The sequence below is a fragment of the Chiloscyllium plagiosum genome, chromosome 22 (assembly GCF_004010195.1).
Source record: "Chiloscyllium plagiosum isolate BGI_BamShark_2017 chromosome 22, ASM401019v2, whole genome shotgun sequence".
NCBI classification, from domain to species: Eukaryota; Metazoa; Chordata; class Chondrichthyes; order Orectolobiformes; family Hemiscylliidae; genus Chiloscyllium; species Chiloscyllium plagiosum.
The window spans coordinates 49,505,547-49,523,954 of record NC_057731.1 but is presented as its reverse complement, the minus strand read 5'-3'; the positions used below and the strand labels follow the sequence as shown (position 1 = coordinate 49,523,954).

The window sequence follows — 18,408 nt, the reverse complement described above, 5'->3', positions numbered from 1 at the left end:
TAGGAAGGGTTTAGAGGGATATGGGCCAAGTGCTGGCAAATGGGACTAGATTGATTTAGAACATAGAGTCTAGATTAGAGTGGTGCTGGAAAAGCACAGTAGGTCAGGCAGCACCTGAGGAGCAGGAAAATTGACGTTTTGGGCAAAAGCCCTTCATCATGAATGGAGGCAGGGAGCCTCCAGGGTGGAAATAAATGGGAGGGATAAATTCCTGGTGAAGGGTTTTTTCCCCCGAAATGTTGATTTTCCTGCTCTTCGGATGCTGCCTGACCCGCTGTGCTTTTCCAGCACCACGCTAATCTAGACTCTGGTTTCCAGCATCTAGCACTACTCACTTTTGCTGAGTTGACTTAGAACATAGAACAGTACAGGCCCTTCGTTGTGCCGACCTTTTATCCTACTTTTATATCAGACTAACCGACATGCCCTTCATCATACTCTCTTCCATGTGCCTATCCAAGAGTGAAAGATAGTACAATGACTTGATTTCAGATACCTGGTCAGCATGGATGAGTTGGACTGAAGGGTCTGATTCCGTGTTGTACAGCTCTATGACATGATTTGGAGATGCCGGTGTTGGACTCGGGTGGACAAAGTTAAAAGTCACACAACACCAGGTTATAGTTCAACAGGTTTATTTGGAAGCACTAGCTTTTGGAGCGACAATCACCTGATGAAGGAGCAGCGCTCCAAAAGCTAGTGCTTCCAAATAAACCTGTTGGACTATAACCTGGTGTTGTGTGATTTTTAACTTACTTCTCTGACACTAATGACTTTTAGATTAGATTAGATTCCCTACAATGTGGAAACAGACCCTTCGGGCCCAACAAGTCCACACCGACCCTCCGAAGAGTAATCCACCCCCCGACTAATAACAACTATGGACAACTTAACATGGCCAATTCACCTGACCTGCACATCTTAGGAATTGACAGTATTATTACCAAAACAGAAAAATACTGGAGAATCTCAGCAGGTCTGTGGAGAGAAAGCAGAGAAGGGTCACTGGACTGGAAACGTTAATTCCGCTCTGCCTTCACAGATGCTGCCAGATCTGATGAGCTTTTCCAGAAATTCCTGTTCCCGCAGTTATTCCCCTACATTATGATTTTAGAACAACCTTGAAATACATTTATGTACATAAATCTTGGAAAAAGGCACCATGACAATGTCGCATGGAATTGCAATGTTTGCAGATTAAATCTTGCATCTCCCGGAAAGGGAATGCGGACCGTTTTGATGCTTTGCAAGTTTCTGCACCGACCCATTCCCTCCGCTAGTCGGGCGGGTTTTCAAGCGGGGCTGGGACACTGCCGGTGGTTTGTGTAACCCCGGGACAGCCGAGCGCTGGGACGATGAGGAATGCCGGGCGATATGCAGTCAGTAAGGGAGCTGTACAGGCTCCTGGGCTTCCCCAGAGGTAAGTTTCTGTCTCCCCCTCCACCGCCCAGCCCGGAGACTGTGGCTCCCATCGGGGCCTCCCGTACTCCCATTGAGAGCCCTCCCAATACCAGCTGCAAATCCTCCCCGATTGATACTGCAAGGCCTGGCAATGATGAGAAAAGAGAGACAGAAAAAAAGTTAACTTTGTTTAAAGTTTGGAGCTCTCTCCTCCCCACTCGACCTTCGCCCTGTAAATGCTTGGAATTACTTTGAAAATGCCTAACCAGGCGAAATTGAAGGAAGTTGTGATGCCTAAAGATTTGTTCTTTTATCCCCTTTTTAACTAACTGTGCTGTCAGTTCTAATCAGCGCCATTGTTGAGTTATTATATATATATATATATATATATATCTTAAATGGAAAATGCCTTGTTTTCTGTACAGACTAGTTGTATTTCTTGCGGTGTAGCCCCTCAGCAAGTGGTTTTCAAGCGATTATCGCTGTTAAAGGGTATTGTTCCCGATGTAAATTGTTCACTGTTTCCATGTCGTTAACACGTCTGTCTCTTGAAGCTTTCTGAATCTAAAAAGCTATTTTTCCATGCGGTAGTACTGACCTGTGGACAAAAAATGTTCAGCTGTTCTAAGTACAGCAAGATCCCAGGGATGAGGTGAGGTCACTGGCTGACTGTGCTGGGGTTGATGTAGCAGTGGTTGTCTCTGACTCTTCCAAGTGCTGTAGAATCTGCAGTGTGCCCTGATATGTGTTGGTATCTCCTGTGAAATGTGGAGACTTTGACCAGTGCTGCACAGCCTGACTCCAACGTTCAGATGTCAGTCTAAAAGGATTCACTCAAATCTTTTGGAGTAAGGTTCAGAAACCTACATCGTTCTGACTTGAGGGAAGCTCAAGTGTGGTAATATGACAGGCAAATTCTCCACACTTGGTTTGGATGTTGTCTGGATAAATTAGAACAATTAATCTCTCTCCACTTTTTCTCTCCTTTCACTTCACCTGCCTGGTGCTTAAACTGTAGAATTCTTTCCCTGAATTGATCTGTCTATTGTTACTCTAAGAGATTCCTTATATCATACTGCACTTGCCACGCTTTTGTTCAACTGTCCTAATATTTATATTTTAGCCTTGTTCTCTCAGGAAAGATATTGCTGTAGAGGAAGGACAGTGGGACTTGCTCCCAGGGCAGTGGTGCTGTCCTATGAAGAGAGATTGGGCAAACTGGGACTGGAGAGTTTTGATGAATGAGAGGTGATTTTATTGAAACCTACAAAATACTTAAAGGGTTAGACAGATTAAGTGCAGGGAAGATGTTTCCCCTAATTGGTGACTCTAGAATCAGGGAGCACATTTTAAAAATAAGGGAAATGCCATTTGGGTGTGAGATGAGGAGAGTTTGTTTTACTCAAGATTGTGAACCCTGAGAATTTACAGAGGGCAGTGGACAATGTCTAAGGTAGATATTGATAGATTTTTGATTACCAGTGGTGTACAGGATATGAATCATAGAATCCCTACAGTGTAGAAGCAGGCCATTTGACCCATTGTGTCCACACTGACCCTCGAAGGAGTATCCCATCCTATCTCTGCATTTCTCACGGTTAACCCACTTAGCCTGCACACTGGGCAATTTAGCATGGCCAGTCCACCTAACCTGCACATCTTTGGACTGTGAGAGGAAACCAGAGCAGCTGGAGGAAACCCATGCAGACACGGGGAGAATGTGCAAACTCCACACAGACAGACACCTGAGGGTGGAATTAAACCTGGATCCCTAGTGCTGTGAGGTAGCAGTGCTAACCACTGAGCCACTGTGTGCCCCACGGGATGGAGTGAGCAAAAAGCATTGAAACTTTTGATCTTGTAATCGTATTGAATGGCAAGGCAGGCTTGATGGGCTGAATGGCCTACTCCTGTTTCTATGCAGTCCAGTGTCAGATTTAGTTGAGGATGCTCCTGACAAGCAGCTTCAAGTATCTTAGGTGATATGTAAATGAAAGCTGTTATTGTATTAGATAGAGCACATACTGTTTAAGTAACTGTTGTAAAGCTCATTGGATCGGTATGTTAATATCTTTAAATTATCAGTGTGAATATGTAGACTCTCAGGAGATTCAGTTACTGACCATATCAACATGCAGAATGGTGATAGCCCAGTGGTAATTTCCAACAGATGAGCAATATAGAGGCCCAGGTTAATAATCCCACCCTGACAGCCGGTGATATTTAAATTCAAACTAATTTCACTTATGAAGGCCATGACAGCTGTCATCATCGAGTGTGAAAGCATTAGCAGAAATCTACCGTCCTTGCCCAGTCTAGCCTACACGTGACTCCAGACCCACAGTAATGTGGGTCCCAATAGCTGCCCCCTGAAATGTTCACATCAAGCGCAGTTACTGATGGGTGAAATGCTGACCTTGCCAGTGATGCCTACATCCTACAAACAAATAAAGAAAATAAAACGCAACCAACCCAAATGCAGTCCTGAGACCTTAATAGAGCTCGGTTCTGATTGTATCCCAAAGTGATTTTGATGGTCCATTTGTGGCTGGCTTTGTGTCAATCTGAGGTCAACAATGAGGTTGATGTATGGCAATGACTATATACTGCATTGTAAACAGTAATCGTGTTTTAAGGAGCAATTTAATGTTGTGGGATTTTGTAGAATCAACAGCTTTGTTGTTTTGATACATGTTGAGAATTGTAAAGTTGTTACTGGTGTAGATATATACACCATGCAGATTATGCTGGATGCTTTTTTATTTAGTGGTTTTATGCTAAGATAACTGTGTAATAATTTAGCTTCGGGCTTAAAATGTATATTCCTTCATGTACCAGAGATTAAATGAGCACTAACAAGTGATATATTTGGGTAAACTGGAATATAGTGCTGGATTTCCTGTTGGAAATTATACATTTCCTCAGATCATGTGCATGTAAAGATTCATCATATTTTGGGAAGGATGGGTGGTCTTTTCATGGGTGTGGTCATTGATGCTAAGCTCTGCATGTAGCGCTTCTTTAACACCAACTGCACATCCGACATCACTATAAATTACAACTTGTTCAAAGTTCAACTGCCCATACTGTGCTATGCTCGCCTGTCACTCCCTGACCTACATTGGCTTTCAATCATCCAATGTATTAAATTTCAAATTGACTTCAATTACCTGCATGGTCTTGACTCAGTTGATAATTACACTTCCTCATCCTTTCAACATGACCTTCAGCCCTCTGGCTCTACATTGAGTGTTTCCCCATCTTTTTACTCTATTATCTGTGGAAGAATCTTTAGCTCCTTTGTGAGGGACATTCACCCCAAATCCATCCTCCCTACTTCTCCTTCCCCTTAAAAACAACCTTGAAACATTATTACTATTGTAATTTATCCTTTTACAGGATATGAGCATTGCTGGTTAGGCTGGCATTTATTGCACTTATTATCCTTGCGAAGGTGGTTGTGAGCTGCCTTCTTGCATCATTGCAGTCCATGCATTGCAGAGTTAAAAATCACACAACACCAGGTTATAGTTGAACAGGTTGGACCATAATCTGGTGTCGTATGATTTTTAACTTTGTCCACCCCAGTCCAACACTGGCACTCCACATTATGTTTTGCAGGTAGACCTACAATTTCCTTAAGGAGAAAGTTCCAAGACATTGACCCGGTAACACTGAATGAATATGTTTCCAAGTCAGGATGGTGAGTGGCTTGGAGGAGAACTTGCAGGGGGTGGTGTTCCCATGTATTTGCTGCCCATGTCCTTCTAGATGGAAGTGGTTGTGAATTTGGAGGGTGCTGTTGGAGGAGCCTTGGTGAATTTCTGCAGTGTATTTTGTAGATAGTACACACTGCTGCTACTGAATGTTGGTGGTGGAGGGAGTGAATGCTTGTGGATGTGTACCAATCAAGCGGGTTGCTTTGTCCTGGATAATGTCGAGCTGCTTGAGTATTGTTGGGGCTGCACCCATCCGGGCAAGTGGGAGCTAAGAGGTGAGTTACTGCAGAATTCCATATCTCTGACCTGCTGCTGGAGCTACAGTATGTAAATGACTGCTCCAAATCAGTTTCTGGTCAATAGTAACCCCCCCAGAACGGAAAAAAGAATGATCTTAACTAATCATGCGTCCTAAGGATCTCATTACAGTTTTGCATGCACTTCTTCTATACATTTGTTTTCTCTCTCTCTCTCTCCTTGTAATGCAGCTGAGATGTTCTTGCATGGTAAAGTCATTCAATAAATACAAGTCTGTTTTGGGGCTGGTAGTCATTGAAACTACCTGGGGTGTTCCCTCCTCCTGCAACTTCCCATCAGCTCATTGCGTGGGACCGTTTTCGTCCAGGGACAAGTCTAACAACTTTCCAGCTCAGCACTGTCCTCATGACCTGTCCTACCTGTCAATCTCCCTTCCCACCTATCCGCTTCACCCTCCCCTCTGACCTATCACCTCCATTCCCACCCCCATCCACCTATTGTACTCTTTGCTACCTTCTCCCCAGGCCCCCTCCCCATTTATCTCTCCATCATGGAGGCTTCCTGCCTCTATTCCTGCTGAAGGGCTTTTGCCTGAAACGTCGATTTTCCTGCTGCTCGGATGCTGCCTGACCTGCTGTGTTTTTCCAGCACCACTCTGATCTAATCTCCACCCTGTTTGGCCATAGGTTGCTCGTTTGAAATAAACCCCATGCTCATTTCTCATGAAACCAACTTTTGTTGGAGGGGACCATGTCAGTTTGGAAAAGCCTTTCTCTGTCTGATTATCTCTCATCACCCTGGTTCCCAATGCTTCGTTCATAGAATCCCTACAGTCCATTTGTCCCATCAAGTCCACATCAACTCTCCAAACAGCATCCCACCCCATTCCTGTAACCCTGCATTTCCCACGGCCAATTCACGTGATCTGCACATCTTTGGACTGTGTTAGGGAACCCATACAGACACAGGGAGAATGTGCAAACACCACACAGTCACCCGAAGGTAGGATTGAACCAACGTCCCTGGCGCTGTAAGGCAGCAGTGCTAACCACTGAGCCACTGTGCCACCCAATCATCATCTTATTTCTTTTGGACCGCTATTGTGGCACAACTTCACTTCATTGTTACAGTTAAACCTACAAAGCTATGAAAATTGCTCCCTCAAACCATTGCATAAACCATTAAAGGAGGATCACTAGTTGATACATCACCTTGTCTCTCAATCAACAACAACGATGGAGGAAGAAAATTGCTTCGCCCTGCATTAGCTGCATGACATAATGGAGATTCCAAGCTCTGATTCAGACTGATGAGAGTCAACACCTCTTTGATTATATTCAATTGAACTGCAGATAGAGAAGACCATTTGGATTTATTGCAGTAAATATTCCATGTTGTGCGAAGCAAGGTGGTTTGTTACTGAGAACAGCAAACCCTGTATATTTATATAGCACCTTTAACATAATGAAACCTCTCAAGCTGCTTCACAGATTTACAAAATGAGACATGAACATGAGCCATGTGGGATATTAGGTTAGATGATACAAAAGATGGTGGGTTTTAAGGAGTGTTCTAAAGGAGGAAGGAGGAGAAAACTGTGAAGCATAGGGAGGAATTCCAGAGCTTTAGACCTTGGGAGAGCGCGGTCGCAAAACAAGAATGAAATGAGGCCAGAATTATTTGCAGCTGAATGCTTCAGTGCATTAATGAGGCGCCACAATTTCAACATAGATGGGACTTGACCTCTTGCTTGTTGACATAGCAGTGACGTTATCGTGATTCAGATTAGATAGCACAAGTTGCAACATTCTCAAGGCAAATGACCTGTCTGTGTGATGCTGTAAGAATTTGTCTACCAGAAAACTAAATTTAACTTTACCAGGAGGTAGGGAGTCATCACTAAAGTAGAGTGGGAGCAGAGTGGACTCACTTCATGTAGTGTGCGATTGGGATGGGGGGGCACCGTAGGGATAGACACCGTAAGACCATGACAAAGACATGTTTGGTCATTTCTCTTCACTTGATCAAATTACTTGTCCTAAATTTGTTGGTGGTACATTTGGCAAAAGTTGAGACTGTTTAGTAAACTTTGTATCAAAAAAGATAGTGTCTCTTTTGAAGTGGTTATCCATTGTTACGACGAGTGTTGAAGTATTTTTAAAGTGTATTGAGTGTGAATGTTCCACTTTGTGGAATATTTTACTCATGCTGTTGTTCCTGCTAGGTTTTTCAGGGTGCATTTACACTGACACTGGTATCTAAGGAAACAGGAAAGATGTTTCTAATCTGAAGTTGCTGATCTTAATATTGAGTCCAGAATATTGGAAAGCATCCAGTCAAAAGATGATGCAGTGTTCTTTGAGATATTAGATAATGGAGGTTTTGAAACCAAGGGCCAAAAGCCTATGTTGAGCAAAGAGTGAAGGCAATAAGTTTGAGGGATGTAACTCAATAAAGGGTCACCCTGGATTACGTTTCAATTGCTGGAGCTGAGGCTTCTTGCTTGACTCCGAGCTGAGGTGAAAGCAGAGGTTATGTTGGCAAAATTTAACAAATCTGATCGTTGAGATGTTGGGACACAGTTATTAGGCTGTATCTCCTATCAACACACATCTCGGTCTGTTTCCTTTAGCAATTCTTTCATAATGTTGGAGATTTTTCCAGAAATACTCAATAAACAACATTTAAAGCTAGTCAGCATCTTTGACATGTGATTAAATGGAATGGCTGTTTGTGTACAGCACATTGGCCAAACTGTATGAATGCCAGTGTACACGTCAGAAGTTTTTAATTCCATTACAACAGTGAGTGAATTTCAAAAATAAGTCACTGTTTGTAGAGAGCTTTGGCTCATCCCGTGGCTGTGTCTAATAAGTGCTCTATTGCTTTCTTGTCCATTGCTCACCTCTTTTTACACTGGACTTGAATGTCTTTTCGTTAGAAAGCTTCACAATGTAGAGATTCTCAAATCTTTTTGTCTTTGGGGCCAAAGACCCCTTGGATATCCTATCGGTTTTATCCCCTTCCAGTTACTAGGGGAGATGATGGCTTAGTCGTATTATTGCTGGGCTGTTAATCCAGAGACCCAATTATTCTGGGGACCTGGGTTCAAATCCCACCATGCAGATGGTAGAATTTGAATTCAATGCAATTAAGAATCCATTGGTAATCAGCAATGGTTTACTGGTAATCTCGGGGTGGGGGGGGAAGAAAAACCATCCAGTTCACTAATGCCCTTTCAGGAAGAAAGCTGCCATCACTATCTGGGCTGGCCCATGTGTAACTCCAGACCCACAGTGACGTGGGTTGACTTCTAACTGCCCTCTTTACAATAAATGCTGGCCCAGCCAATGATGCTCTCATCAAAACAAAAAAATCCTTATTGCAAAACAATTTGAGTGTAATGGGAGCTATATTTTTGATATGGTTTACATGCATATTTTAATTGAAATATCATAAATAAAGTCTTTCATGCTGGAAACAAATTGGAAACATTTTTATATTACAAACATTAATGTTGCAAGAGAACATTTCTTTGAAACATCCTCGTATGCATTATAAGATCATCGTTGTCTCCTGAGAATCTAAGTTTTCTATTGATCAAATAAAACCAACGGTACGTAACACACGAACATATGAATTTACAGCAAGACCCGGTCACTCACCCCCACTCTCCCATTCAATAATATTGTGGTTGAACTGATACTATATGTTCCTACATAGCTCTATTAACCTTTCAATGCAACCACCCCCACAGCTCCCTTTGAATCTTGTATGTTTCAATAAGGTCACCTCTTATTCTTTTAAATTCCAATAAGTACAGTCTGAACCTACTCAACATCTCCTCATAAAACAGTCTATCCATCTGGGGTTAGCTGAGTGAACTTTCTTTGGATTATTTCCAAAGCCAGTTATCTATCTTCAGATAAGATGTGCAGAGCTGTTCACTATATTCCAGGTATGGCCTTGTATAGTTGAGAGTGTGGTGCTGGGAAAGCACAGCAAGTCAGGCAGCATCCAAGGAGCAGGAAAATCGACGTTTCGAGCATTAGGTCTTCACCAGGAATGAGGCTTGTGGGCCGAGGGGGGTGGGGCTGGGGGAGAAGGTAGCTGGGAATGTAATAGGTAGATGGAGGCAGCGGGGGTAATGGTGATAGGTCGGAGAGGAGGGTGGAGTGGATAGATGGGAAAGATGGTGGACAGGTCAAGAGGGTAGAGCCGAGCTGGAGGTTGGGACTGGGATAATGTGGGGGAAGGGCAAATAAGGAAACGGGTGAAATCCACATTACTCCCGTGTGGTTTCAGGGTCCCAAGACGGAAGATGAGGTGTTCTTCCTCCAGATGACAGGTAGTTAGGGAGTGGCAATGGAGGAGGCCCAGGACCTGCATGTCCTTGGTGGAATGGGAGGGGGTGTTGAAGTGGTCAGTCAAGGGGTGGTGGGGTTGGTTGGTATTGGTGTCCCAGAGATGTTCTTTGAAATGATCCTCAAGTTGGCATCCTGTTGCCCCAATGTAGAGGAAACCGCATTGGGTGTAACGGATACAGGAGGTGACATTAGTGGAGGTGAATGTACATTTCTGTTGGATGTGGAAAGATCCTCTACATTGGGGACCCGATGTAGCCTCCTCTGCTTGCGGATCGTTTCAGAGAACATCTCTGGGACACCGGCACCAACCAACCCCACCGCCCCGTGGCTGAACACTTCAACTCCCCCAAGGACATGCAGCTCTTGGACCTCTTCCACTGCCAAACCCTAACCACCCGACGTCTGGAGGAAGAACGCCTCATCTTCCGCCTTGGGACCCTGCAACCACACGGGAGTAATGTGGATTTCACCAGTTTCCTTGTTTCTCTCCTCTCACCTTATCCCAGTCTCAAGCCTCCAACTCAGCACCGCCCTCTTGACCTGTCATCACCTTTCCCATCCATCTGCTCCTCATCCATCCACCACCTTTTCCCTCACCTTCATCTAGCTATCGCATTCTCAGCTACATTCCCCCCAGACCCACCCCTCCCATTTATCTCTCAGCCCCGGCCCACAAGCCACATTCCTGATGAACAGTTTATGCTCGAAATGTCGATTCTCCTGCTCCTCAGATGCTGCCTCACCTATGCTTTTCCAGCTCCACACTCTCAACTCTGATCTCCAGCATCTGCAGCCCTTACTTTCTTCTAAGTGGCCTTGTATAGTCCTGGAAAGATTTACCTATTTTTTCATACCTCACCGGTTTGAAATAACCCTATGCTGTCACTATGTTATGAAAATAAAGACTTTTTTGTGTGACCTCTGTGACCTCTTTCATGACCTGTGTCTTAAAGAACATTACAGCCAATGAAGTGCTTTTGAAGTTTAATCACACATTTTTTCATGTGGTTTTATGCCCAAATCCATGAGTCTATGTTCATGGTAGTGTGGTCAAAGACAAATTGAGGTCACAAACTGTCTTCAGAACTGGGCGCAGAGATCCCAGACTCTCATCTTATTGTTACATTATTAGAAGAGTATTCCATAAACTCCAGGCCTAATACTAGTCAGTCTATTCCACATGCTTATCTGCACTTGATTTACTGAGGTCTCTGGACTAACGGTCCGCTGATAACATCACTAAGCCATCACCTCTCCTATGATTGAAAGGGGATAAGACCAATAGGATATCTATGGTGTCTTTAGCTTCAGAATCTCGACACTGTGAAGCTTTCTAAAATCTCACAGTGACTCACCATGATTCTGTCTTCATCTCCAGTTGTTTCTGTCTTCTCTCTTAACTCCTCCCACATTGCTCATTGAGGAGCAGCTCTGTGATATAATTGCAATGTTGATTTTTTAGATTTGATTAGATTAGATTACCTACAGTGTGGAAACAGGCTCTTCGGCCCATCAAGTCCACACCGACCCGCCGAAGCGCAACCCACCCAAACCCCTACACTTACCCATTCACCTAACACTACGGGCAATTTAGCATGGCCAATTCACCTGGCCTGCATATCTTTGGACTGTGGGAGGAAACCGGAGCACCCGGAGGAAACCCACGCAGACACGGGGAGAATGTGCAAACTCCACACAGTCAGTCGCCTGAGGCGGGATTTGAACCCGGGTCTCTGGTGCTGTGAGGGAGCAGTGCTAACCACTGTGCCACTGTGCCGCCCATTAGTTTCAGTGTCTGAAAGCCCTTCCACAATATTCATTGCTGTAATGTAGGGTACACAGCAGCCAATTTGTACACTTCAAGCTCCACAGACCGCAGTGGGATAACCAGATAATGTATTTTGATGGATGGTGATAGAAGGATATCTATTGACCAGGGCATAGGAAGAACCCATCTACCTTTCTTCAAAATATGATGAGGAGATGCCGGTGTTGGACTAGGGTGGACAAAGTTAAAAATCACACAACACCAGGTCCAACAGGTTTATTTGGAAGCACTAGCTTTTGGACTAGATTAATGCTCTATTTACTATTTATATCTCTGTAAGACAGGCCTGTGCACATGCACAAAGCCTGAGCTGATCAAGGTTTCTACAATAGCGATGTCATTTAAAAATATGCAAACTGTATCGATTTGGGGAGGACTGGGCTAAGACTTCTATTATGAAGAGTAGATATTAGGTTGGACTCTTTGCCATAATGACCACATTTAGTGAATAAAATCTGAAACAAGGGGTGGCACAGTGGCTCAGTGGTTAGCACTGCTGCCTCACAGCGCCAGGGACCCGGGTTCAATTCCTGTCTCGGGTGACTGCCTGTGTGGAGTTTGCACATTCTCCCCGTGTCTGTGTGGGTTTTCTCTGGGTGTTCTGGTTTCCTCCCACAGTCCAAAGATGTGAGGTCAGGTGAATTGGCCAGGCTAAATTGCCCATAGTGTTAGGTGCATTAATCAGGGGTAAATAATGGATAGGGAATGAATTTGGGTGGGTTACTCTGGAGGGTTGGCATGGTCTTGTTGAGCCGAAGGGCCTGTTTCTATACTGTAGGGAACCTAATCTAATCTTATCTAAAAACAGAAGTTGCTGGAAAAGCTCAGCAGGTCTGGAAGCATCTGTGAAGAGAAATCAGAGTTAACTCAGTTCTGAGGAAGGGTCACCAGACCCAAAATGTTAACTTTAATTTCTCTTCACAGATGCTACCAGACCTGTTGAACTTTTCCAGAAAATCTGTTTTTAAGACCATATTAGGGGGTTCTCTTTTTTGTTGAATTCATATTTCACCATCTTCCATGGTGGGTTTTGAACAGTGTCCCCAGCACCTCTGGCTGTATGAGTCCAACAAATGGCCACTAAGACAATGCCTGGTCCTGGAGTGCAGTTTGGATTTGAAGCCACAACCTTCTGACTCAGAGATGAGAGTGCTTCCAGCTGAGTCACAGGAAGAACACTGATCCAAACGCAAATGCCTCTCTCCAGCTGTTTGGCCGTTTCAATTAAGTGGATGACTTCATTTGATCCGTCGTATGGGAATTAAAATTACATGATGAGAAGATTCAGCTTGCCTTCTGAATGTTGGTACTTCCATTTGACATTCCTTGTGGTAGCTTCTGACTAAATGTTTTTGGTTTGATGTGATAAATTAGCAGGTAGATGGTTGTAAATGTGACTGGCTGACTGTGTGATTATTTCATCGCAAGGCATTTAGCAAACAATGGAAAAGAGAGGGAAGGGTTGGATTATCTAAAATGAACATACAGTATTAACAGGATATATTCATGGTGCCTTGTTTCTATTCTATCTACCACCCTGGATTGCCTGGGAGAGGGAGAAAAAAAAACAAGAATTTGCATTTATATAGCACCTTTAACATCACAAAATTCCCAAGTGCTTAACAGGAGCTCTGAGAAACAAAATTTGTCACTGAACCACATATGAGTGGTTAGAGTAGATGATTAAAAACTTATTCAAAGAATATGAGATGTCTGGTCAGCACAAATGAGTTGGACTGAAGGGTCTGTTTCTGTACTGTATGACTTTATCAGTGAGCTTTAGCATGGAAGGGTTGACTGGCAGAATTCTAGAGTTTGGGGCCTAGGCAGCTGAAGGCAGGGTCATGAACAATGGAATTATTAAATTCAAGATGGGCAAGAGGTCAGGATGGGAGGAGAGCAAGTATTAGAGGAGTGTAGTGCTGGAGGAGATGACAGAAGGTGGGATCAAAACCCAGGAAAGGAAGATTAAAAAACAATTCAATGCAATCTCTTTGGATGATCATTGTTAGTCCAGGATTCTACATGGACCCTGGTTTAAATACACAGATTACCCCTGCCTTGCACAAGACAATCCTTAACCTCAGCCAGTACAAGAGCTAACACTCCTCTGATGTGCAGTGAACAATTTTTCATTCCCTTATCGTCTGAGGAAAGTACAAACTACTTAATATCCAACTCAGTTCTACCCTTTGTAGTCTAATTGTGAGTCCTCATCCTTCCTAATAGGTCCAGTTGAAAAAGTCATCACATCCCTTGTTATTTTGTAAACGTTGATCAGATCAGCCTTTGTAAATGTTGAGAGGTTCAGAACTTGGTACCTATCTGCATAAGTGAGATGTGATGAGTATACTGTCTTCGCAAAGCCCGTCTACCATCTATAAAACTCAAGTCAGGAGTGTTTTGGGATATTAGGAGACAGTGAGGACTGCAGATGCTGGAGATCAGAGTTGAGAGTGTGGTGCTGGAAAAGCACAGCAGGTCAGCCAGCATCCGAGGAGCAGGAAAATTGACGTTTCAGGCCGGAGCCCTTCATCAGGAATATTTTGGGATATTCCCCACTTGTCTGGAGGAGTGCCGCTCCAACAATGCTTGTGAAGTTTATTCGGGAAAAGGTTTGATTGGCATCCTATCCACCAACTTACATCCAGTAGCAGCAGTGTGTACCATTTACAAGATGCACTGCAGCAATTCACCAAGAGTCATAGAGATGTATAGCACGGAACAGACCTCTTGGTCCAACTTGTCCATGCTGACCAGATATCCTAACCTAATCTAGTCTCATTTGCCAGCACTTGGCCCATATCCCTCTAAACCCTTCCTCTTCATAAACCCATCCAGATGCCTTAGTCCTTAGAAAGCATCTTCAAAACCCACAATCTGTACCACCTTCTATTCATTCAGGGGATTGAGGGCATCACTGGCTAGGCAAGCATTTATTCCCATCCCTATTTGCCCACAGGGCAGTAAAGGAGTCAACCACATTGCTGTAGGTCTGGAGTCACATGTAGGCCAGACCAGGTAAGGTTGGCAGTTTCCTTCCCTAAAGGACATTAGTAACCCAGCAATTGGCATGGTGATCATTAGACTCATAATTCCCACTGAATTCAAATTCCATCATCTGCCATGGCAGGATTTGAACACAGGTTCTCCAGGGCATTACCTGGGTCCCTGGATTAACAGCCCAATGATAATACCACTCAGCCATCACCTCTATACCCAGTGGGATGCACCTAGGAGCACCACCACCTGCAGATTATTCCCTTTAAGTGACACACCCTCCAGAACTATATCTCTGTTTTTCACTGTTACTGAGTCAATATCCTGAAAGTCTCTCCCTCAGAGCACTGCAATGTGATTACGGTCCAATGCTGCAGCAATTAAAACGGCAGCACAGCATCACTTTCTCCACAGCAATTAAAGATAGACAGTAAATGCTGACCTAGCCAGCAACACCCACATCACATGAATTAATAACAAACAAACTTAACATTTAGGTCTGCCCTTGAACGTATCTCTGTTTTTCTCAGCTGAGTACTGGGCCAAGTCCTTCAAGACATATTTACATACACCTACTGTTTAGTATCCTCATGCACTTTATTGAGTTTACAAAAAGATATATAAGTGCAAAACTGAAAGAATTGCGGATGCTGTAAATCAGAAACAAAAACAGAAATTGATGGGAAAGCTCAGCAGGTCTGGCAGAATCTGTGAAGAGAAATTCAGAGTTAATGCTTTGGGTCAGGTGACCCCTCCTCAGAACTAGACCTGAAATGTTAACTCTGATTTCTCTTCACGGAAGCTGCCAGACCTACTGAGCTTTTCCAGCAATTTCTGTTTTTGTTTATTTTCTCCTTACCTTGTAAATCGCGATGTACAGTGATCAGAACCGAGATTTTAGCATTTTGTTAAGAACTCTACTGTGAAAGTTCCTGGATGCAGTCGGAGAGGTCACGAGGTCTCCAGGGAGCAGCAGGACCTATCGGAATATATGAGTATACAGTTTGAATTTCTTTTAGTTCCGATTTTTCTTCAATTCCTGAAGGCAGTCGGCGAGATCATGAGGTTATGTATTTGAGTGGTTGCTTTACCGAAACACCACTCAGGTAGTGTCTCCCACCCATCCTCCACCTCTAACCAAAAAAAAAGTTCTGTGCGTCGGTTGGTAAGATGACAAATGTTTTCTTTCATGTTTATTTTCCGCTAGTCTATTTGGGAATTCAGAATAGTGGGAATGGATATTAGGGCAGTTGAATGTTCCTCCTGCAGTGTGTGGGAGGTAAGGATCACCTCTAGTGTCCCTGCTGACCTCATTTGTGGGAAGTTCACCCAACTCCAGCTCCTCGAAAACTGTTAGGGAACTGGAGCTGGAGCTGGATAAACTTCGGATCATTCGGGAGGCGGAGGGGGCTATTGAGAGGAGTTACAGGGAGGTAGTTACTCCACAGCCACGTAAAGAAGGTGGGTTACCATCAGGGTAGGAAAGGGAACCAGCAGGCAGTGCATGGATCTCCTGTGGTGGTTCCCCTCAACATCAAGTATAGCGTTTTGGATACTGTTGGAGGGGGAATGACTTATCAGGGGTAAGCAATGGGGCACAGGTCTCTGGCGCAGAGTCTGTCCCTGTCGCTCAAAGGGGAAGGGGCGAGAGGAGCACAGCTTTAGTCACTGGGGACTCCATAGTAAGGGGGACAGACAGGAGATCTTGTGAGAACGAGAGACATTCATGATTGGTGTGTTGCCTCCCAGGTGCCAGGGTTTGTGATGTCTCTGATCGTGTTTTTGGGAGCCTTGAAGGGGAGGGAGAGCAGCCCCCAGCCATGGTCCACATAGGCACCAACGACATAGGTAGGAAGAAAGATGGGGATTTAAGGCGGAAATTCAGGGAGCTAGGGTGGAAGCTTAGAGCTAGAACATACAGAGTTGTTATCTCTGGTTTGTTGCCCGTGCCAGGTGCTAGTGAAGTGAGGGACAGGGAGGGAGCGGGGCTGAACACGTGGCTGCAGGGACGGTGCAGGAGGGAGGGTTTTGGATTCTTGGATAATTGGAGCTCTTTCTGGGGAAGGTGGGACCTCTACAAACAGGATGGTCTTCACCTGAACCAGAGGGCTACCAATATCCTGAGGAGGGGAAATTTGCTATTGCTCTCCAAGGGGGTTTAAATTAATGCAGCAGGGGGATGGGAACCTGAATTGTAGTTCCAGTGTACAGGAGGTTGAGGGTAATGAGATCAGGAATAGGTTTACAAGGTCGCGAGAGGGCACCAGCAACAGGATTTTGGTTTGAAATGTGTGTACTTCAATGCCAGGAGCATCCAGAATAAGGTGGGTGAACATGCAGCATGGGTTTGTACCTGGGATTTTGATGTTGTGGTGATTTCAGAGGCATGGTTAGAGGAGGGACAGGAATGGTTGTGGCAGATTCCGGGTTTTAGATGTTTCAGCAAGAACTGAGAAGATGGTAAAAGAGGTGGGGGTGTGGCATTGTTACCACAGCAGGTCAGGTGAATTGGCCATGCTAAATTGCCCGTAGTGTTAGGTAAGGGGTAAATGTAGGGGTATGGGTGGGTTGCGCTTCAACGGGTCGGTGTGGACTTGTTGGGCCGAAGGGCCTGTTTCCACACTGTAAGTAATCTAATCTAAATCTAAATCTAATCTAAATAATCTAAATCCAATCTAAATATGTCGTTTAGGATGAGGTTAGAAACAGGAAAGGAGAGGTCACCCTGATGGGAATTTTCTTTAAGCCTCCGAATTGTTTCAGGGATGTAGAGGAAAGGATAGCAAAGACGATTCTCGATAGGAGCGAGAGTAATAGGGTAGTTGTTATGGGGTGAAAAATGTGTTGCTGGAAACGCACAGCAGGTCAGGCAGCATCCAAGGAGCAGGAGAATCGACGTTTCGGGCATAAGCTTATGAAGAAGGGGTTATGCCCGAAATGTCGATTCTCCTGCTCCTTGGATGCTGCCTGACCTGCTGCGCGTTTCCAGCAATACATTTTTCAGCTCTGATCTCCAGCATCTGCAGTCCTCACTTTCTCCTAGTTGTTATGGGGGACTTTAACTTCCCCAATATTGACTAGGAATACAATAGTTCAGGTAGTTTAGATGGGTCAGTTTTTGTTCAATGTATGCAGGAGGGTTTTCACATTGTGTAGACAGGCCAATAAGGGGCGATGCCATATTGGATTTGGTACTGGGGAATGAACCCGGCCAGGTGTTAGATTTGGAGGTAGGTGAGCACTTTGGTGATAGTGACCACAATTCGGTTATGTTTACAATAGCAATGGTCAGGGATTGGTATATACCACAGGGAAAGAGGTATAACTGGGGGAAAGGCAATTATGATGCGATTAGGCAAGATTTAGGATGTGTAGGATGGGGAAGGAAACTGCAGGGGAGGGACACACTTGAAATGTGGAGCTTATTCAAGGAACAGCTACTGCAGGTCCTTGATGAGTATATACCTATCAGGCAGGGAGGTAGTTGTCGAGAGAGGGAGCCATGGTTTACTAAAGAAGTTGAAGCTCTTGTCAAGAGGAAGAAGGCTTAAGTGAGGATGAGGTGTGAAGGCTCAGTTAAGGAGCTTGAGAGTTATATGTTAGCCAGAAAAGATCTAAAGAGAGGGTTAAGAAGAGCCAGGAGGGAACATGAGAAGTTGTTGGATAGGATCAAGGAAAATCCTAAGGCCTTCTATAGGATATCAGGAATAAAAGAATGGCTACAGTAAGATTAGGGCTAATGAAAGACAGTAATGGCAAGTTGTGTGTGGAATTTGAAGACATGGGGAAGCGCTTAATGAATATTTTTTATCAGTATTCACATTGGGAAAAGACA

General features: G+C 44.3%; 1 protein-coding gene across 3 annotated transcripts in view; it reads left to right on the top strand.

Moving 5' to 3' along the window:
• Positions 1–1,276: 1,276 nt before the first annotated feature.
• Positions 1,277–18,408, top strand: part of zgc:123010 (uncharacterized protein LOC641500 homolog) — a 151,511-nt gene continuing 134,379 nt past the window's right edge. For all 3 annotated transcript variants that reach the window (XM_043713012.1, XM_043713011.1, XM_043713013.1), the window contains exon 1: positions 1,277–1,420. In XM_043713012.1, coding sequence (XP_043568947.1) covers positions 1,363–1,420 — 58 coding nt within the window. In that variant the 5' untranslated portion in view covers positions 1,277–1,362. The remainder of the gene's footprint in view (positions 1,421–18,408) is intronic.